Genomic DNA, 22,120 nt, shown 5'->3' with positions numbered 1-22,120 from the left:
CCTCGGAGTTGTGGAGATTCTACAGGAACCTATGGTACGCTCAGCGGAACAGGAGAAAATGACGGCTAATGGGTGGGGAGACAGCTATGCAAGAAGCAGACAGCTGCCTTTCCACCCAAGAACTCAACTGCGCGGCCGAGAAACCAAGCGGTACAAAACGCTGGCGTCATCCCGCAGAGCCCGAATCAAAGCGGAGAGAGAAGCGGCCTGGTGGGTGGGGAAGGGAGGGGACTGGAGGTCACGTGATAGGACACCCTTCTCTTCTGGCGGAAGAAGATATATAATCAAACTGACAGGGCCAGAAAAAAGAAAATTAGTACTAAATAAAAGTTCAGGGGTGTCCCTGTTTCGCTTCCACCTTTTTTACATGTGTCCTAATTTAACGTTTCCCACACAAAAGATGGCGGCACCTAGGCTGGGTCCTACCATCGAGACTGAAGCCTAGAGGGGCCCAGGCACGGGCTGTGTGGGCGGCGACTCGTGTTCTACGGCCCGGCCTCCCTAAAGGAAATTCTGGGCGGGCTCCCGGGCGTGAGTTCCGGCATCTGCGCAAAGATGGTGGAGGAGGAGAGTGTCCGCGTGGTTCGTTGTGGCGGCAGCGAGTTGAACTTCAGGAGAGCGGTGTTTTCTGCAGATTCTAAGTATGGGGCCCCCGCGCATTGCCAACCGGGCTGAGGGACGTGAGTCGCCGGGCGGGGGGGGGGCGGGGGGGGAGGAAAGGACTGTCTGGCTCGTCCGGACTCGCAAACCCGCGTTCTGGGCTCCGGGAAGGCGGAGGGTGCGGGGGAGCTCCCAGGGCACGCGTGAGGGAGCCGGTGCCTGAGTGCTGTTAAGAGGAGGGAGAAACCACTTCGTGCCGTGGCACCGCAGGCTGGGGCGCGCTTCTCCTTCGCAGCACAGTTTACCTGCAAGTAGATGGAGGGACCGGGGGCGAGCCCGTGTGTCCAGAATCAGCTCCGCGTTGGGGGCAGCGAAAAAGGCCAGGCACAGGTTATGTACGCTGCCGCTCTTGCAATACCACGAGGAGTCTTCCTCTTTCGGAAAGAATCGGGGCTTTGAGTTACTGAGAGAGTGAAGATGTCCGTTTTCTCCACACTGCCCTATTCTCTGGAAAGGTATTTTGGCAACCTTTTTGCAGCTTTTCCTGGGTACGGATGTTAGATTCTGTGCGGGATAATAACATATATACACCTTGGTCCCTTTTCTCGGGAGTTCAGTATAGCTGGAAACCACACTACTCGCTGGGTTCAAAACCCGGTTCTCCCATCGTGTGAGCTTTGCAAGTTTTTAATCTTTGCCTCAGTTGCCTCATCTGTAAAACAGGAATGCTGTTTAGTAGTCTGTCTCATAGGGTTGTTAAGAGGGTTAATTGCTTTAATACATATGAAGCAGTTAAAATAAGCCTGGCTTAGTGTGTGTCAGCTGTCATCATTATTGCTCTGTTGTCAGCAGCATCTCGAAGTGACGCAATGTAGGAAGAGATTTCAAATCATTTAAGGACAGAGTAGCCCTTAGTAAAAACGCTATCTTAGAAGAGTAAAGATTATATCTTATGAAAGTTTGTATCCCTCACAATATCTTGCTTATGAGTATATGATAGTTGTTGAATGCATACAGGACTGAAGGAATTTTCATAAACTGTCCTAGAGGCAAAGAAAAAAGAATCATCCTTGGTCTTTACATGAAAGAGGATTTTGTTGATATTCATCTTCTAAATCAGGAAGAAACCCAGATTTCAAAAGGGTGCCAAAGTTCTGCCACTTTGGACTTACATCTAGATAGCCAGTTTCTTGTTCCAGTGTACTGGAACTCTACACCTTATTCGCTATAAGGAGATTCACTGTGTTTCATTTGCTCAGTCCTACAATTTAAGTATTTGTCAGCTGTCTATTATAACAGGCTGACATAACAAATGCTAACTTTAATATGGATCCTACCTTCAAGACCTTACAATCTAATGAGGAAAAGAAAATAATAATGTTAATTTAAATAATTTTATAATTAATAATAATTGTAACATGTTTCATACTGTGGTACTTTGGGAGTTCATAAGAAGGAGAGAGTACTGGGGCGCCTGGGTGGCTCAGTCGTTAAGCGTCTGCCTTCGGCTCCGGTCATGATCCCAGGGTCCTGGGATCGAGCCCCGCATTGGGCTCCCTGCTCAGCGGGAAGCCTGCTTCTCCCTCTCCCACTCCCCCTGCTTGTGTTCCCTCTCTCGCTGTATCTGTCTCTGTCAAATAAATAAATAAAATCTTTTAAAAAAAAAAAGGAGAGAGTACTTCAGACTGGTGAGGTTCCTGAGGAAGTAACCTTTAGGCTAGGCCTAAACAGGTGAATGGTATTTTGACTAGGGGATGTGGACAGAAGGCATTCCAAATAGGGGGCACAGTACAAGCAAAAGGAATGAACAGACTGCTGAACAGACTGTGGTACAGTTAGCTAGTGTGAATGGTATATGAAGAGAGCTAGTGTGGTTGGAAAAGGAACGTGAAGCCAGTTCTTGTTTGGTCCAAAGAGTGTATTTTTTTTTAATTCCCTAGATGGAGGGTGGTGGGAGGTAACATGTTGTGGTTTCTTCAAGAAAAATTAACCCAAAAACTGTGTATAAAACTATGTAATAAGTGGTGGAGAACAGCAAGATCAGAGGTGGGTTGGCTTAGCATACTTGAGGTACAGTGTTGGCATGGAAGGGAGAGTGATGTAGTGAAAGTTTCCCTTCAGTAGTGGGACCTTGAAAGACTAATGGGAGTTTGCCCCACCATTGATTTTGGGTGAGGACATCCAGGCAAAGTGTGCAGCTTGAAATTGCTGGGGTGGGACTGGGGGTAGGGAGTTTCATGTGTGTAAGTCGGTATAGTTGCAGCATAAGGGAAGTGGTAGAAGAATCTGGAAAAGTATAGACAGGACTTAAAAGGCGAATGCAGGCATCCAAGCAAGAGATTGCTTTGGCCTGAACTAAGATAATATTGAAGATGAAAAGACAGAATTTTGGAGTGATTTGGCAATTAGGATTAACGAGAAGATGTTGAGTTCATTTTGGGGCGTGATGAGTGTAAGGTACCTGTGAAACAAACCAGGTGGGCCAAGCAAGCGGTAGGTAGAAATTCAGTCCTGAAGGTTGGGGAATTTGGTGAAGATTTAGACGTGTTGTTGTTGTTGTTGTTTGGTTTTTGTCTGTATAGAAGGTAGTAATTAAAATCAGTTCTCTAGCAAATTAATAGGGTTATAATGAACTCATCAAGGATTTGAATATTATCTAAAAGATACTATAGGGGTTGGCTAGGTTATGCAGAAAGAAGGTAATTTTGTATTTTGCTTCAAGGAACTTATCAAGAAAGCTGAAATAGTAAATAAAATAATAGAATTGTGGGATTTTAGCTGTCTCCTCTTGGTCACTGGGGCCTCTTGGAACTAGGGACACAAAAACTGTTCTGCCTACTTGAGAAGGTTGTTATGAGAGGCAAGCCGAGAGGTGAGTATACATGAGAGTAGATGGCATTCCTGTATCAGATATTACTGACTCCCGGTCCAGCACTGTATTACATCCTGTTACTTCCCACATTTATAGGATGCTCTGCATTAGGTTGCTAGGATATAGAAAATTTAAAAAGTGGGTCATTTTTGCCTTTTGCATTCTTAAATTCCCACAAAGCTAATGTCCGACTCTAAATATTTTTCTTTTGCAGACCATTCTGCGTACTGCTGCTGTAATACTTTTCCTTAAGTGTTACTGTCATAATATTATTACTCTCACCCTTATTCCTAGTCTTACTCCGAACCCTGTAACAATCTTCTGTTGCCTTCCTTAACTATAGCTCTTTTTTCTGGCTTATGAAGCTTCCCTGATCTAGCTTAACTCTGCTTATCCCGTTGTGTTTCCTGACATAACCCATTGTACACACTTTGCTTGTTAGATAGGTACATTTCCTGTCTCTTGTAGGTTCTGTGTTCGTTATTTCCCAGCTTTTGTTTATGTTGCTATTCTTTTTCCTTCCCAGCTCTTAAATTATGCATCCTTCAGAGCCTCATTTAAGTTCTGGTTCCTGCTTGAAAGCATCCCTAACTTCTTTCTTCTCCACTTCATCAGCAAAGATGATTGAGTCCTGTGTGACAGGCATTGTGGTGGGTGCTTTACATGCATTTCTGTCTGCAGGATTTAGGTATTATCCTAATTTTATGGAAGCATTTATTGAGTGTATACTGTGTGTATTATGGGTGCATTTGCATGTGTTGTTTCATTTCGTCCTCATAATAACCCTGTGAGGAAGTGTTATCTGCATCTTAAAGTGGAGAACAGTGATGTTTTAGAGAAGTAAATTCTCCCAACGTTATTCAGCCCATATGTGGCAAAGCTGGCGTTCGAATCCATTTGTGTTTGACTAGTTAAAAATGCATTCTTTTCCTACTATACTATATTTCTGTTATTAGATTTATAATAAGTACACACACCCTTCCTCCCCTCAAAGAGCTTACAGTCTGGTAGGGGAAGTCTTTCAGTATGCCATGTGGTAAGTGCCGTGATAGAGCTAAGCCTACCTACCATCTTGTAGAAACATTCAGAGTGGTGCTGATCTGGAATGAGAAAATGTGGGAAGGCTTCACCTGAGCTGAATCTTATCTTAAGGAAATACTCATAAGAAAGAGTGTTCTGTGTAGACCGAAAAATTTACAGAAGTATAGAGAGAGCATATCATTTGGGGGCTTGCATTCAAATTTAAAGCCATTCTCTACCTAGGAGCAAGGAGAGAGGAAATTCCTTTCCTCTGGGGAAGCATATCAGAGTCAGGTGTTTTCTTGGCACACCGTACCCCCTCCCCCCACCATCTTCTAAAGGACTGCCTAGAGGACCTGTTAGTACTAATGGAGTATGTCTGTGGGGAGTACGAGGCTGTTGGAGCTGTGAACCACTTAAGTAGAGCATGGTTTTCAAGTGAAAAAGTAGTTCCAGGTAGACCAACTCAAATCACCAAAGGCCTTAAGAGTTTCGATCATATCCTAAAGGCAGTGGGAAAACACTGACAAATTGTAATTTAACTTTACGTCTAAGGAAGTAATGTCAAATTTGCAAAATTAATCTGGTATGAGTAGGAAAGATGAATTGAAGGGCCACACCTAGAGACTATAGGAAGGAAGCCCTTAAGAGTGGTCCAGGCTGGAGATGCTAAGACTCTGAATTACGTTACTCATGGGAATAAAGAGGAGGATCCAGCCAGAAGGGTAACCATAAATCTCAGATGTTTTGTTGCTTGAACTTCCTTAATCTATTAGACGGTTAAACACAACCATTTCCTGACTGTCTCCTGGCAACAGCACTTATAAAATGCATCCTGATTTCAGAGAGGTGAACATGTGAAAAAGGAAGTGTCTTAGAACTGATAAAATAGGGTAATGGTAACCCTGGTCAGCATTAGAAGATTTACTCTTTTGTTACTTTGTAATTTTTATTGGTTCATTTTATCCATTTAGTTTACCAAATCTTTGAGGATCGTGTGGGTTCTGTTAAACAAACTAGAGTGGACATTGGGAATCAAAGATAAATTAAGGCCTTTGCCCTATCAGAGCTTATGGCCAGATAAGGAAGGTAGATACATATGTAAACAATTTCAGCACAACATGAAAAAGAGATATATGTAAACAATTTCAGCACAACATGGAAAATACTAGGATCAAGTCATGTACAGGGTGCTTTGAGAGCACAGAGAAGAGGTCTAGCCTAGGAATTCTGTGGTTTGTACCTTCTGTAGTGTGTGGGAAAACCCCCTGCCAGGCATGTATGTTTAGTAATGGCACAGAACAAACATTTTTTACTTTGTAGACATTAGAAGATTTGTACCTCTGAGCTTTGTTCTCTGCTTATATCCATAATGAAAACTGTCAAATAAATATTGCCCCCCACTTAACTACTTTTAGTAATTTAGTAGCCTCTGCCACAAATCCAAAAAGCAAAACCAACATTTTAGCAACAAGAAAAAGAACTGTCACAAAGTCTTTACACTCTGCTATAAAAGAGGCCTTGCCAACTAGAGAGAACTTTGACTTAGTGTTTATAAGGTGGTGTCTCCAGTGAACAGTGAAGAGTGGGGGACATGGGAAGATGCTGTCAGAGTAATGGTGTATAGTAAGTGAATACATAGCACACAATTTTTAATATATAGTTCTTGAAAGTATTGTTTTGAAAGAAGCCTCTGTTGGCAAGTTAAAAAATTTTTCATGGACTATAGAAAAAAATTATGCTCTCGATAGAATGCATGAAACTTAATTTTTCCTTATTTCCAGGTATATCTTCTGTGTTTCTGGAGACTTTGTTAAAGTTCATAGCACAGCTACAGAAGAATGTGTACACATACTGCAAGGGCACAGAAATCTGGTGACTGGAATCCAGCTCAACCCCAACAATCATCTACAGGTGTCAAACGATTTATAATTGACTATTTTAATACTGGCTTTGTTGTTGCCTGAAGATTGTGAATTGATTTGGGCTGGGAAACTTTCCAGGGTGTAATTAGAAAAATACAGGTATCCCTTGCTTTTCAAAAGTTTGTATTATGCTACTTCGTTTTTACAAAGAAAGAAGAAAAGCAAAAATAGCGTTCAGTACTTATTCTGCAGCGAGGTGTTATAGAGGCAGCGTGCGCACCTTCCAGCGAGAGTAGCACATCAGTCTCCTTCCCCAGGAGCTACACTCAGCATCTCAGCACCAAACCACCGTAGCTTTAAACTGCTGTGAGCATCCGTGCTCACATCATACATCCATTAGCAAGATGAGTCCTAGGGTATCAGAAAAGCCTAAGAGAGGTTATTTTTGGGGTCTGGGAACACTCAGAATTTTTCCACATGAATTAATGGTAACTGCTGCTTGTTTTACATCATTTCTACTACAAAAGATTTCATAAGAATACTTTCTCATAGCAGGGGAAGCCTGTATGTTGATTATCTGATTCAGGATATTTTTCACATATATTTAGTTTTTAAAATAGGGTCACAGCCTAGAACTGCATTGCCCCTCATTCTGTGAACCATTTGTTCCAAAGGATGCTACTAGATGTTGCTTGAAAGAAGACATTCTTGGCTATATGAGTTTCTGAAATTCAGGGCTAGGCACAGTTAGATGAATTTCTTGGTTTAGATCCTCTCAGGTCCTTTTATAAGCATTGTGAATATCCAAAAGGGGTGTTTCCCAAGCTTATATGCCCTTGAACCCTTTGGTTTCTGGAACACGTTTTTGAAAATGATGGCTAAAAGGGATTGATTCTGTAGATCTGTTCCCTTATAGATGAGGCTCTTCAATGTTGATGCAGATGTTACCTAATCTTAAGGCCAGTGCTGGACAAGAAGGGCTTCAATGGATGGACCGGTTAATTTCAGGACGAACTTGGGAGTCCAGTTTAATGCAGATCCTTCCATTCACCCCACAAAGCAGCTTTTCTCAGAATTCAAAAATAATGAAATGTCATTTTAATTCTGTCCTTACATTTCAGCAGCTGCTAAAGAGATCTCAAAAACATTTTACTCTTGCTCTCGTTTTTGATCAAGTTCCATTTTTCTAGATTAGTCACAGCTAACTTGGAAGTTATTGCTTGATACAAGAATAGGTTTGCATTGCTATTTACTGTATTATCACAGAGGAAGTAGGACATAAAGTGACAATGATCTTTTCTTTCCAAAATTAAATGAGCTACTGTGAAAATCAAAGTTAAGTAGCTCTTCTGCAGGGTGCAAGCACACATTTCTTTTTCCTTGCTGTCCCCTGAGGGTTTGACAAAACAGCTTATTGTTATGTGTAGCATTTGAATGTTTTTCATAGCAGAGATATCCTTTCTTTAAAATTGGAATTTGTGAAGTCTGTGTTACCAAATTTTGTAGCAAAACAAAAAACATGTACAAAGGATAAAAGATCTATTTCATGTTACTGAAAGTTAATAAAATTAGAGGAGGACAATTTTATTGACAGGTTTGGTTGAGGTGATCGGGAGTGCAGATTCTCTGGACTTCGGAGTCATGGGATTTGTGTGCTAACCATTGTATTGAAAGTGATTGTATGGTTGCCTTATATTTTACTGATCCATGTTCATGATTTTTCCTTTGTATGTAGTACTTGTGATGTATATTTCTACTTATTATAATTCTTTTACTTGAATAGGTAATAGTCATCATTTTCTGTTCTCTGATTCCATGTCCTCACTGGCAGAAATCTTAAAATTGCCACTTTCAGAAAACTTGAAATTCTTCATAAACGTTATAAGCGAAGTATTTTTCACAGTAACAGCAACAAGTAATCCACTGTGACCTTAGTAAAATTAAGCCTGTTGGGACAAAAATAAAAGTAAAAGTACATGTTACTAAGGCCTTCTGGTGCTACCAAAGTGTGGTGCACAAACCAGTGCCACAAATGGTTGGTTACCACTCTGCAATGAGAAGAGTGTAGAAATGGAGTGACCCAAAACTTAAAGAGCACTTCAACATTGCCACGGGTCCAAGTGCATGATAACTTCTGTTGTGTTTTACAAAAGTATTGTTCCTTGATGTGTTGGACATTTCTTTCTTTCCTTTTTTTGAAAAACAGGACATTCTCAGGTCATCTGAGAAGCACTCCTTTAATACCCACGTAAGATGAAAGCGGTTCTGCTAATAAAAGTGCACTGGGTGCTAGGAGAAATACTAGCAAGCTCTGAAGTGCTATTCATAGCTCCATGACTTACCATCTCCCTCTTGAAGCTAGAGCGTTGACTTTTGTCCCCCCTCATGTATCATATGACCTCACTGATAGGAGGAATTCTTAATCTCAGGAAACAAACTGAGGGTTGCTGGGGTGGGGGGGAGGGATGGGGTGGCTGGGTGATAGACACTGTGGAGGGTATGTGTTGTGGTGAGCACTGTGTATTGTGTAAGACTGTTGAATCACAGATCTGTACCTCTGAAACAAATAATGCAATATATGTTAAGAAAAAAAAAAGATAGCAGGAGGGGAAGAATGAAGGGGACATCGGAGGGGGAGACGAACCATGAGAGACTATGGACTCTGAGAAACAAACTGAGGGTTCTAGAGGGGAGGGGGGTGGGAGGATGGGTTAGCCTGGTGATGGGTATTAAAGAGGGCACGTTCTGCATGGAGCACTGGGTGTTATGCACAAACAGTGAATCATGGAACACTACGTCAAAAACTAATGATGTAATGTATGGTGATTAACAAAACAATAAAAAAAATTTTTAAAATACAAAAGCTGTGATTAGATTTTCTATTTTGTAAAAACAGTATGAGTAGATGACTCTGTCTCTTTAAGGCTAATAATTTAATGAACAGAAAATGTCTTCTGTATCACATAATTATTCGTTTGATATCTTAAGTTCTATTTTATAATTTTGTACTGTTTTTACCCTTTTAGTTGTATTCTTGTTCCTTTGATGGCACCATTAAGCTATGGGACTATATAGATGGCATTTTAATAAAGGTACGTGTTTTGATCTTCTATTTTTCTTATTTGAAAAGGGATGGCAACATCATTTAATGACAGACACATTGTTCTCTTCTGTAAGGCCTAATCTTTAGATAGCCTTTCTTTTTTTTTCTTTTTTTTTTTTTAAAGATTTTATTTATTTGACAGACACAGCGAGAGAGGAACACAAGCAGGGAGAGGGGGAGAGGGAGAAGCAGGCTTCTTGCCGAGCAGGGAGCCTGATGCGGGGCTCGATCCCAGGACTCTGGGATCATGACCTGAGCTGAAGGCAGACGCTTAATGACTGAGCCACCCAGGCGCCCCTAGATAGCCTTGCTAAACAAGTTGTGAAAGTCACACACCATAAAAGAAAAGAAAGTTGACTATTTGAAAATTTTAAACTTGAAACAAAAAGATGAGCAATAAAATCAGAAGAAAATACTTAAAAGAGTTACTATCCCTAATATCCAGAAAATACACAGAAAACCAATAAGGAAAAACTAATAACCTAGTAGGAAAAAATTGGCACAGGGTGAGAATATGTAATTCACAGGAAAAAAATAACAGCCAGTAAACATGAAAAGGTGTTTAATAACCTCAGTAATAGGGGAAAATGCTGTGTCATTTTTTTTTATCAGTTTAGCCAAATTACAGACTGCAAAAACAATCTAGTGATAGGTAAAGTGTAGAGAAACAGATACTTTTATTTTTGTACATAGAGTACAAATGAAAATGAAAAAATAACTTTTGCTCCAGCAATCTCACTTTTAGGAATCTCTTGTTGAAATAATGACATGTGTGTAATAATTATAGCATTGTTTATGGAAAAAAACTGAATATAACCTTGATGTCTGTTAAAGTTTCATATTCATTCAATAGAATACCATGTAACCATTGAAAAAAACAGGTGGACCTATATGTATTAATTTGAAAATTTATTTAACAAATATATATCGAGTGTCTTCTGTATACCAGGTATTCTGATGTTGGGATACAGTGGTGAGCAAAATGGATTAAAAAAAAAAAAAAATGCTTGCCCTTTATGGAACTTATGTTTGGGGGTTGAGGTGAGGGTAGACAGACGATAAACAATATGGTACTTTTTATCTTTCAGACTTTCATAGTAGGGCATAAACTTCATGCCCTCTTTACTCTAGCCTGTGCTGAGGATTCTGTCTTTGTTATAATAAATAAAGAAAAACCAGGTATAGTATAATTAATTTATTTTGTTTTATATAGCATTGGATTACTCTTTCCATAGTTTCTCAAAATGTAACAGTTTGGTTTTAGTCTGAAGTTAACAGTGTTTGGAGCTGGAATTTAAATTGCTTCTCTTATTATTGCATTCATTTTGGGGAAGCTTCCCCCTAGTTCTGAAATACACAATGCAAAAATGATTACTAAATATATAGTTGTAATAATAGATTGCAGAGCTCAAATTTCAAAGCTGTTTTGCAGAGGTGGGCTAGAGTTTGTTTTTCTACTAACCTTAATCGGCCATTCTTAAGCGTCGCTGTTCATTTTATCCGTTATTGAACACCCCTTTTGTTGATCCTGAATCTGTCAGAAATGGTATAGAAAACAGTTTGATACTAAGAGCTAGTAGTGTGATTAAATTATTCATTATCATTGGAGCATGATTTCATTGAAATTGCCATGTTTCAGAGCATTTTATGAATTCCTGGAATATCTTCAGTGGTTACAAAAATTGTCCTTCAGCAGTGAATTTGATACATCAGAACATTGACATGAGGGATATATCCAAAGAATTGTTCTAATACTGGAATTCAAGAAGGCCACTGCATCTTCTGGTGTTCTGTATAAAATATAGCTGTCTTCAGAATTCAAAAATGAAAGCTTTAAGATGTTTACTGAGCAGTCTGCCAAGTTGGCTCATGGCTCACTAGCTAAATGAATCCTTCCCATGGTATATTTTTGTTTGTTCTTTGGGTTCAGTTTAGGGGCATGGTAATTTTATTTTTTGTGTGTGTGTTTTTGGCTGGAACAAATTTGCAGATTGTTTTATATCATGGACTTTTTTTTTTTTTTTTTTTTTTAGATTTTATTTATCTGACAGACGCAGCAAGAGAGGGAACACAAGCAGGGGGAGTGGGAGAGGGAGAAGCAGGCCCCCCGTGGAGCAGGGAGCCTGATGTGGGGCTTGATCCCAGGACCCTGGGATCATGACCTGAGCCGAAGGCAGACGCTTAATGACTGAGCCACGCAGGCGCCCCTATATCATGGACTTTTAAATTACCTGAGAATAGTTAAAACTATAAAAGCTAAATCTGTTTTTTAGCTAAAAATTGTTTGGTGAAGTTTGTTAATGAGTAATATTTTATCTATCAAAAATGTGACATGAAAGAATAAAAGCAATAAGTTCAGTTTTCTTATGTAGCCCATAAACCACCTCTAAAGGATATTCCAAAAAATGTTCTGGAAATGGCAACATTTCTTAAAATAATTAAGTCTCCTTCCTAGTTGACGGTTTTAGATAGCCCTTTTCAGTATTTAAGTTCTGTTTTATATATAAGTGTGTGGATTCTTAATGTCTGTCCACATACTAAAAATTCAGATTCCTAATCTCCCTCACTGACAGTTGATTCATTAGTTTTGAGATTTAGTTTAGGATTCTGCATGTTTTTTATTTCCCCAGATGATTAAGCTCATCCTTCACATTTGGTAACCAGTCTGTATACTAACACCACGATTCCTCAGTTGCAAGGGTAGTTGCTAATAGTTGTAGCAAAACTTTTCATCCATGTTAGTGAGGTCAGTGATTCTTAACACTGGCTGCACGTTAGAATCACTCCAACTAACTTTAGATTCCCTGTGCTGGGGCCTGTTTACTTAAATATTCCCTAGTTGAGTCTAATGTGCAAGCCAGGATAGAAAACTACTGATCTAAAGTAAAGATCTTGGCATTTGCCTTTTGGAGTTAACCAAATGCTATAATGTAATCTGAATTCTATTCATGGTGGGATTCGTGTTACTCTCCAGTACTTAACACATCATGAGACCTCAACGTGTGAAAATCTGTTTAGCTGTTAACGTAAAAATGTGAATCAGGCCTAAGATGGCATTTCATAGAATAGATCTAAATACATATATCCTTCATTAGTTTCATCTTTGTTCCACAATCCGAAACCAGCCTCTGATTGAAAATTGTATAAATCATGTTGAAGTATGCTTCGCTGCTTTAAAAACATTTTTGATTTACATGTCATATTTTATGGTATCATTTTTTGACCGTATGTAATTTATTCATTTAGTATCTAACTGAAAACCTACTACATGCCAGTTACTATTCTGGTTGCAGAGAACAAAACAGACAATCCCAACAATAAGCAGACTAGATCAGTCATCAGATGTAATAAGGTGAAAGATGCTTTAGAGAAAAATATAGCAGGGGAGGAGAATTGGAGAAGCAGAGGCAGCATTGGAGAAGTACATATTTAAATAATTTAAGTGGTTCTGAGAAGAATACTCTGTGCAGCAGTATTGGAGAAGCATGTTCTACAGCATTTCTAGCATGTTTGAGGAATAGCAGGGAGGTTGGATTGGAGTGATCCAGGGGAGAGTAGGTAATAAACAGCTTTATAGGCCATTGAAAGGATTTTGGTTTTTACTCTGAGTAGTTAAAAAGCTGAGTAGTTAAAAAGAGTGAAATGATCTGACTTAGTTGTACTAGATTCTCTGGCTTGACGAGAATAGACTATAGGGGGACAAGGATAGAAGTACAGAGTACAGTTAAGAGGTCCTTGCTTAGGTGGTGAGAAATGATTGTGTTCTGGGTACCTTTGGAAGATACGGCCAACAGGGTTTGCTGATGGTTTGATGTGGGATATGAAAGAGAAGTCTAAGATAACGTAAGGAAGTCTAAGCAGCTGGGTAAATGGTGGTGCCATTTCCTGCAGTGGGTAGAGTTGGGGAAGACTAATTTAAAAAGGAAAATCAAGAGTTCAGGGTTTGGGCATGTGAAGTTTGAGATGACTGAGAAGGCTAGAAGAACCAAGAGTTCAGAGCAAATAATCGGGCTGGAAAATGGTAAATTGAGGTGTTACAGAAGTTTATATTCATTTTAATGTCTGAAGGAATAAGGAAATAGCATAGTAAAATACAGCTATTTTCTCTTGGGAGGTTTTTTAAATGGGATGTAAAGAGAACACGTGACAGTATTATAGAAGAGGAGATATATCTTGTGACTGTGTGGCAAGCACATAGCATTTCTGAAATCGCTCGGATGGGTTGTTGCCTTTGGCTGCTCAGTTCACCAATACACCATATTCCATCTCCATTGTAAAGGGCAGCTTAATACTTTGGAATACAGAATATACCAGTAAGATAAATTGTTTTCTGTTTTAACATATATAGAGCACGTATGTGTAGGAGTTAAGAAATTAGACTTCCATTTAAAACTTGTATATTCAAATGAACAGTCCAACTTGAAGGCACATTTTGTTCAAGATGGCCTGATTTATTGCCATCAAATGAATTCTAGAGTACTAAGTAACAGTTTCATATGAATAAGTGCACATGTTCATTTTCTCTAGAGAAGATTTATATTAATATAGTTACCTTTGGCTAGATGTTTTTCAGCTGGTTTCAGTGAAACTGCCAAAATCATCAAGCCAGGAAATAGAAGCTAAGGAGCTCTCCTTTGTTTTGGATCATATAAACCAGTCACCCAAGTGCATTGCCTTTGGAAATGAGGTAAATTTGTTTTGGTTTTCTATTTTGTACATAAAATCTCTTTGCAGCAATGTTTCCTTTGAGCATTTTATGTTATAGTCACTGAATATTGCCTTGAGTTACAGTATTTTTGTTAGGAGCTAAGAAGTTTGTTCCATTACTTTAGCATGTATTTATGGTGTAGATATTTTAGGATCCTTAATCTTTATATACTTATTCTTGTAAACCCTCTAATTGTTCAAAAAATACCAATATTTCAGCATTTGAACTCTTTCTTAGCCTGCTCCATGTAAAAGCCACTCACATCCTTTCATTTTAGACTATGTGTCTTTAGAAAATATGACCTCCCTGTCCGTAATCAGTGTGCCCATTATAGAAAATTGGGAAGTTAAAAATAAAGTGAAGAAATTAAATCTTAAATCTCTTTCTAGGCTTTTTCCTAAATGCATATAAAATAATTTTTCCCAAACTGAATTATAGGATCTGAAGGCTTTTTAACCTTTGTTTTTACTTAACATTGCAATACAAGTGTATACTTACATGTTCATCAGAAATAATAACTATGATGTTTCTACCATGATTTAGCCTTTCCCTATTAATAATCACTTTGTTATTTTCAAGTCAAGCAGCACCGGAAGTCCCTAGATGACATTGTGGTGGCATGTTACTGTAGTCTAAGTTTGTAGCATTTTTTTGGTTTTGTTCTAAAGAAAGCTAATTTCTTATAATAGAGAAAACACTTTAACATTAAAGATGGACAGTACTGAGCATTGGCAAGATATGGAGCAAAGGTAAACATCCGTTCTTACCATGAGCCAGCAAGTTCCACTCCTAGGTAGAGAAATGAGAAAATGACCATAAAGTGACATGTACCACAATGATTAGTATTCATAGTAACTCCGAAGTGGAAATAACCTAAATGTTCATCAACAAGAGAATAAATAATTTGTGATACGTATTCATTTATTGGAATGCTACTTCATAAAAATAGAAACTAAAGATACAGATAAGAGCATGAATGACTCTCAAAAAGGGGAAGGTGAGCTAGAGTTCAGACACAAAATTGTACATTGCACTATTCTGTTTATATGATATTCTAGAACAGACAGAGAAGTAAACCGTGGTGATAGAAATCAGTGGTTGCTGACAAGGGCAGGGACATTGGGAATGACTAGAAAAAGGAACAAGGAAACATTTCTGAGGTAAAGAAAATGTTCTAAATCTGGTGGTGGTGACATGGATATACATGTCAAATATGGCAATGTTTTGTATATAAGTTGTGCCTTAATGGAAAAAATTCAAATATAGGACCTAAGTTCATCTTTTAATTTTCTATGACGATTTTAAAAGGATTATTCTTTCCATAGCTAACTACGTTGTTTTATATTAATGTGCTCAATCTGCAAAAAAAAAAAAAAAGGTTACTGATGATTAACTTTTGTGATGAGAACATTTCTCGAAAAGTGTTACCTATTTTTGTGAATGTCATCTCTTTGAAATACTAGGGAGAATATGTTGCTGCAGTACGGGACTTTTACTTGTCTGTCTATTTTTTCAAAAAGAAAACAACATCGAGGTAAGAATTTCTTTTTGATAGCTTTATTTACTTGAGTTGGTTGTAATTTTATTTCATCTTCATACCTGTGATCCAGAGCTATTTCTAGTTTCATGTTGCAAGTGATTGTGAAACCACTTCATTACAGAGGTAGAGTTTTTAACCCACAATGGATAAGGTTGAAGGAATTATTAGTCACAAAAACCTAGGGAGCTTTGTTCAACCAAAACCCCTTGTCCACTTAGATTCTGGTGTGCATATATGATGTCAACATTGGATGTAGTTTGAAAAGGCTAGCCCAGGTGAACCTTAACTGCCTCTTTTTTTTTTTTTTTTTTGGTTATAGGAGTGAATGTAGGCTTTGGGATACCCGGGTTTAAAGTGAGTCAAATTTTGTCTCTTTAAAGCTCAGTGTACCTCAAATTAACATATATTTAAAATGGGGAAAATATCTACCTAATAGAATTGTAAGGATGAATAAAATAACGTATTTAAGGAGACTCTTGTCAAACACAAGTAGTGACTCTTCAAGTGACACTGTCCCCTCTTCCCTTTTACCGTGTCAAGATTAACATGTTTCTCTTTGCAGTATAATAAGGATCCTTATTATCTTTGGACACATTAGCCAGTTGTCTCAGATATAATTTATTAGGCTTGTTCATTACTAATGTTAAAATTTAGCTTCGGTTGACAAGAAATTTGAACAAACTTGGCTCAGGCAAAAGTCACTGAAAGGACTGTCTTGGCTTTACTTTGATGTCAGTGGCCTCCGTAGACAAGTTATCATGGTAGAATGTTGGTCACATGGAGTTTATATTGTATATTAATACGTGTTTGCAAGAAAAATTCTTGATAATCAATTTTTTTTTTTAAATCATGCATTTATATTCAGTGAATTTTTGGAGCTCTCCAGTTTGGTTGATAAGGGTGTGAACTCTCTTTTACTTAACTACACCACCACTTATCAAGAGACTTTAATAAGGGACAATTTTTTTCTTCTAGGTTCACTTTATCATCATCAAAAAATAAGAAACATGCTAAGAACAATTTTACATGTGTAGCATGTCACCCAAAGGAAGATTGCATAGCAACTGGTCACAAGGATGGCAAAATTCGTCTTTGGTCAGTTCACTTATGAAATGCATGGTGACCCTTTATATTATTATTTTGTGTTAGTCCTGCAGAACAGAACTATCTTTGGGTTCAGGATAAAGGATAGTACTGGTAGTAGAGATGAGGCTTTGCTGACATCCTCCCTTTCTTGTATTTCTGTGCTCTTCATTGCATAGGCTTATTTTTTAATTTCTAACCTTGGGCTTGTGGGAGGAGTTAAAATTTCCATTTTGCCTGTAATTGTTTTAAGAACTTTTTAATCATTTTTTGCCATTACTTTCCTAACTTAATGCCTTTGGTCAAATTAACAATTTTAGTTTTCTCCAATAGGAGGAATTTTGATGATGGTAAGAAATACACATACACATGTTTACATTGGCACCATGATATGGTTATGGATTTGGCTTTTTCAGTGACAGGTAAGTGAAGTTTAATAATTAAACTTTGGAAGTATATGGATCAGTATTCACTGCATTTATAGTTTGAAAGGTTTAGAGTTGCATGGACCAAAAGAATTGTAAACACTAGTATATCTCCCCTGTGGTTTGAACTTTCTTCAGCACAGTGCCATACACTATAGGTTTCAGGGTATCAAAATGTACACTTGTGATAAAGTCCTTGTTGTTAACATAAAGAACCTATTAAATTACATTAGTCTTTTAAAATGTAATTATAATTAGCCATGGCTAAGTGCTTGTTGTCCATAAGAGTAGCTTATAGTTTATCTTGTACAAATGATTATGCTATGCTTTACATCCACTACCTAATTTAATTCTTGAAGCTATGAAATAGGCATCATTTTGCAGATGAAGTGAGATTTGTAGTTGAGAACTAACTTGCCTAAGGTCGCACAGCTAGTAAGTGGGATTTGGACCTAGGTCTAATTCAAAAATTTGTTTTTAACTATTAGAATGCCTCATTTGCATTCACAATTTAAAATTAATTCAGAACTTGTGTTTCATTTAAGCTGCATGAGAGTGTGGCTATAGTGATTGACAAAGTACCACATCCATTTATGATAAAACCCTCAAAAAGTAAGCTTAGAGGGAACAAACCTAATCATAATAAAGGCCATATGTGAAAAAACCCACAGCCAATATCATGCTCAATGCAAAAAAACTGAGAGCTTTTCTTCTGCAGTCAGGAACAAGATAGGGATGTCCAGTCTCACCACTGTTATTTAAGATAGTATTGGAAGTCCTAGCCTCAGCAGTCACACAATAAAAGGCATCCAGAGTGATGAGGAAGAAGTAGAACTTTGACTGTTTGCAGATGACATGATATTGTATATAGAAAATCCAAAAGACCACCAAAAAACTGCTAGAACCGATAAACGAATCCAGTAGAGTTGCAGGATACAAAATCAATGTACAGAAATCTGTTGCTTCTATACACCAATAATGAAGCAGCAAAAAGAGAAATTAAGGAATCAGTCCATTTACAATTGCACCAAAAACAGTAAGTTACTTAGGAATAAACCTAACAAAGAGGTGAAAGATCTGTATTTTGAAAACTGTAAAACACTGATGAAAGAGATTGAAGATGACACAAAGAAATGGAAAGACATTCCATGCTCATGGATTAGAAAAACAAATATTGTTAAAAAGTCAGTACTAGCCAAAGCAATCTACACATTTAATGCACTCCCTATCAAAATACCAACAGCATTTTTTCACAGAGCTAGAACAAACAATTCTAAAATCTCTGTGGAACTACAAAAGACCCCAAATAGCCAAAGAATCTTGAAAAAGAAAAGCATAACTGGAGGCATCACAATTCTAGATTTCAAATTATATTACAAAGCCGTAGTAATCAAAACAGTATGGTACTGGCACAAAAATAGACACATACATCAAAGGGACAGAATAGAAAGCCTAGAAATGAACCCACAATTCTATGTTCGGTTAATCTTCGACAAAGCAGAAAAGAACACGGGATGGGAAGAGACAGGCCCTTCAACAAATGGTGTTGGGAAAACTGAAGAGCAACACTCTTACACCATGTACAAAAATAAATTCAAAATGGATTAAGGACATTAGAGACATGAAACCATCAAAATCCTAGAGGAGAACACAGGCAGTAACCTCATTGACATTGGCTGTAGCAACATTTTTCCAGATAGTTTCCTGAGGCAAGGAAGACAAAAGCAAACATAAACTATTGGGACTTCATCAAAATAAAAAGCTTTTGCACAGCAAAGGAAACAGTCAACAAGACCAAAAGCCAACCTATGAAATGGGAGAAGATATTTACAAATGAACATATCTGATAAAAGTTATATCCAAAATATATAAAGAGCTTATACAACTTAACACCCAAAAAATGAATAATCCTTGCGCAGAATAAACATGGGCAGAAAACATGAACATTTTTCTAAAAAAGGCATCCAGATGGCCAACAGACACATGAAAAGATGCTTAACATCACTCATCATCAGGGAAATACAAATCAAAACTACAATGAGATACTACCTCACACCTGCCAGAATGGCTAAAATTAAAAAAAAAAAAAAAAGGAATAACAGGTGTTGGTGAGAATGTGGAGAAAGGGGAACCCTCTTGCACTGTTGGTGGGAAATGCAAGTTGGTGCAACCATTTTGAAAACAATATGAAGGTTCCTCAAAAAAAAAAAGTTAAAAATAGAACTACCCTACGATCCAGCAATTGCACTACTAGGTATTTACCCTGAGAACGCAAAAATATTAATTCAAAGGGATATATACACTCCAATGTTTATAGCAGTATTATCTACAATAGCCAAATTATGGAAACAGCCCAAGTATCCATCGACTGCTGAATGGATAAAAGAAGTAGTGGTATATATACAATAGGCTATTACTCAGCCATAGAAAAAGAATGAAATGTTGCCATTTGCAAAGACATGGATGGAACTAGAGAGTATTATGCTAAACAAAATAAGTCAGGGAAAGACAAATACCATATGATTTCATTCATATGTGGAATTTAAGAAACAAAGGGAGAAAGAGGCAAACCAAGAAACAAACTCTAAGAGAACAAACGGGGGGGTTACCAGATGGGAGGTGGGTGGGGGGATGGGGATTAAGGAGTTCACTTGTGATGAGCACCAGGTGTTGTATAGAATTGTTGAATCACTATATAGTACACCTGAAGCTAACTACACTGTATGTTAACTGGAATTTAAGTTAAAACTTTTTAAAAGTTATTAAAAATATTTAAAAGTCTTCCTTGAAAATAGGATGATCAACATAAATTTGGGGAGGTACATTTTGTCTTTACTTTTAGTACCCTCACACCTATGTAGTAAAAGTTATATCAGTATATTTTGGCTGGTTTCTGAAAAGGGGGACTGGATGCTAAAGAAGATTATGTGCCTGGAGAAAGTGAATTTTCTTTCAGCAGTTCTTCCTAGGAACTGTCAGAAAAAGTCTTAATACCATGTGCTCTGGATCCTTACAGGGTTACTTGGGTTTAACTCACTGGAACTGGAGCCTCAGGAAGTAGGAGGCATCTTCAGCCTACTTGTGGGTTGGGGTGGGGAACAGTTACTGGTGTATATGGGGGTGGGACCCTGACAGAGTAGTATAACAGTTGTGATATGGGAAGTAAGAATAGAGAATGAAGAGGATATTTAACCCTCTGGATAAAAGATGTAGGCTGCTCTTATCTTTTCCACCCTTCTCACAAGCCCCTCCACAAAATACAAATGGTGGGGGCATGTGTGTGTACATACGGATGTCATATTCCATGCAGCATCATTCTGCCTTTCATCCTCAGTTTCATTTTCTCTGCTGTGGCCCCTGCCCTAATCTGGGCCAAGACCAGCTGATACTACTGTCACTGACTTTTCTCTGTTTTGTTACCTTGTTCATCTTGTCTGCCTCCTCTCACACCAGTTAGCAGTCACAGCTCTCTGGGGGGGCTTTACTTAAGCCCTGGAACATTTGAGCCTGGCCTTTTCAGATGGGTCTTGGGGAAGAAGGAGTAGACTATTTGGCACTCAAAGGGAAGGAAAAAATACAGTGCACCTCTACCGTGAGCCAAGGCTTTGGTATAGGAGGTACTGCAGCTAATCTTGGCTTATTAGAGTGTTGAATTCCTGGTTTTATAAGTCATGTGAGTATTTGTAAATAAGAATAAATATAGTACATGTGGGGCACCTGGGTGGCTCAGTCAGTTGAGCATCCCATTCTTGGTTTCAGTTTGGGTTGTGATCCCAGCGTTGTGAGATTGAGCCCTGCATTGGGCTCCACACTGGGCTCAGAGTCTGCTTAAGATTCTCTCCCCCTCTGTCCCTCCAACCTGCTCTCGTGTGCACAGGTGTTCTCAAATAATAAAATTTTTAAAAATATATACACACACACCTATATATGTATATACATATACATATAGTACAGGGTTGTCAGTAAAATGTCAGCATTGATCTATCTGTGTAAGAGAAAACAAGAAGAAAATTAGTTGTCTATGTAAATGAGCTACAAAGTATAGTTGCCTTGAGAACTGGTTATAAGTTCAGGCAAATATGAACAGTATAAACTGTTTTGGCTGTACTTTGCACTCAGTCACACTGTGTGTGAGCACTGAAGTAATTAGTTCTTTCCAATCCTTAATGCCTTCTTGTCTCATGTCAGTATATTAGGACCTCCAGTTAATGCTAAGTTACTGAGAATTTTTATCATGGGAGTAGAATTCTATCATTTATTTTTTCTACATCTATTAAGATACTTATGATTATTCCCTTTATTATGTAAATGGAATTAATTACACTTATTATTCAAGTGTTAAGATAACCTCACATTTTTACGGTAAACTCAGCTCTGCAATATGTTATCCTCTTAATATATCCTTGGATTCAGCTTGCTAATACTTTGGGAATTTTCATCGATCATGAAATTGGCTTATAACTTTCTTATAATTTATTAGGTTGGTAAAGGATTATGTTGTTCTTGTAAACAAGTTGGGAAGTGTTCTTTGTTTTTGGGGTTTTTTTGTTACTTAGAAGAGTATAAAATTGGTTCATTTCTTAAATGTCTGGAAAAATTTGTCATTGAAGCCATCTGGTCCTAGAGGATGTTTGTCATTCAGTTTTTCTGTTATTGGCAGAAGAGTTGATCAGCAACAAACTAGTTAAATATTGTTGGAAAGGAAAATCCCAGAATCAATGACTGTTAAATCTGTTGACTCTTAATCTCAGGAAACAAACTGAGGGTTGCTAGAGGGGAGGCGGGTAGGGGGATGAGGTGGCTGGGTGATGGACACTGGGGAGGGTATATGTTATGGTGAGTGCTGTGTATTGTGTAAGACTGATGAACCACAGACCTGTTCCCCTGAAACAAATAATACATTA

At 38.1% G+C, this 22,120-nt stretch overlaps 1 protein-coding gene across 2 annotated transcripts in view; it reads left to right on the top strand.

Moving 5' to 3' along the window:
- The first annotated feature begins 491 nt into the window (after window positions 1-491).
- Window positions 492-22,120, top strand: part of WDR75 (WD repeat domain 75) — a 34,719-nt gene continuing 13,090 nt past the window's right edge. The window contains exons 1-8 of one of the 2 annotated variants that reach the window (XM_035007552.1): window positions 492-641; window positions 6,277-6,406; window positions 9,384-9,449; window positions 10,549-10,639; window positions 14,023-14,147; window positions 15,632-15,702; window positions 16,684-16,803; window positions 17,125-17,213. In XM_035007552.1, the coding sequence (XP_034863443.1) occupies window positions 556-641; window positions 6,277-6,406; window positions 9,384-9,449; window positions 10,549-10,639; window positions 14,023-14,147; window positions 15,632-15,702; window positions 16,684-16,803; window positions 17,125-17,213 (778 nt within the window). In that variant the 5' untranslated portion in view covers window positions 492-555. Of the gene's footprint in view, window positions 642-1,007; window positions 1,116-6,276; window positions 6,407-9,383; window positions 9,450-10,548; window positions 10,640-14,022; window positions 14,148-15,631; window positions 15,703-16,683; window positions 16,804-17,124; window positions 17,214-22,120 lie in introns of those variants that run through there. The other variant, XM_035007553.1, reaches the window with a different exon arrangement.

The sequence above is a fragment of the Mirounga leonina genome, unplaced genomic scaffold (assembly GCF_011800145.1).
Source record: "Mirounga leonina isolate KUSES-001 unplaced genomic scaffold, KU_Mleo_1.0 Mir_151, whole genome shotgun sequence".
NCBI lineage: Eukaryota > Metazoa > Chordata > Mammalia > Carnivora > Phocidae > Mirounga > Mirounga leonina.
The sequence above is the reverse complement of the archived record's forward strand: the minus strand, read 5'-3'. Positions and strand labels throughout refer to the sequence as shown.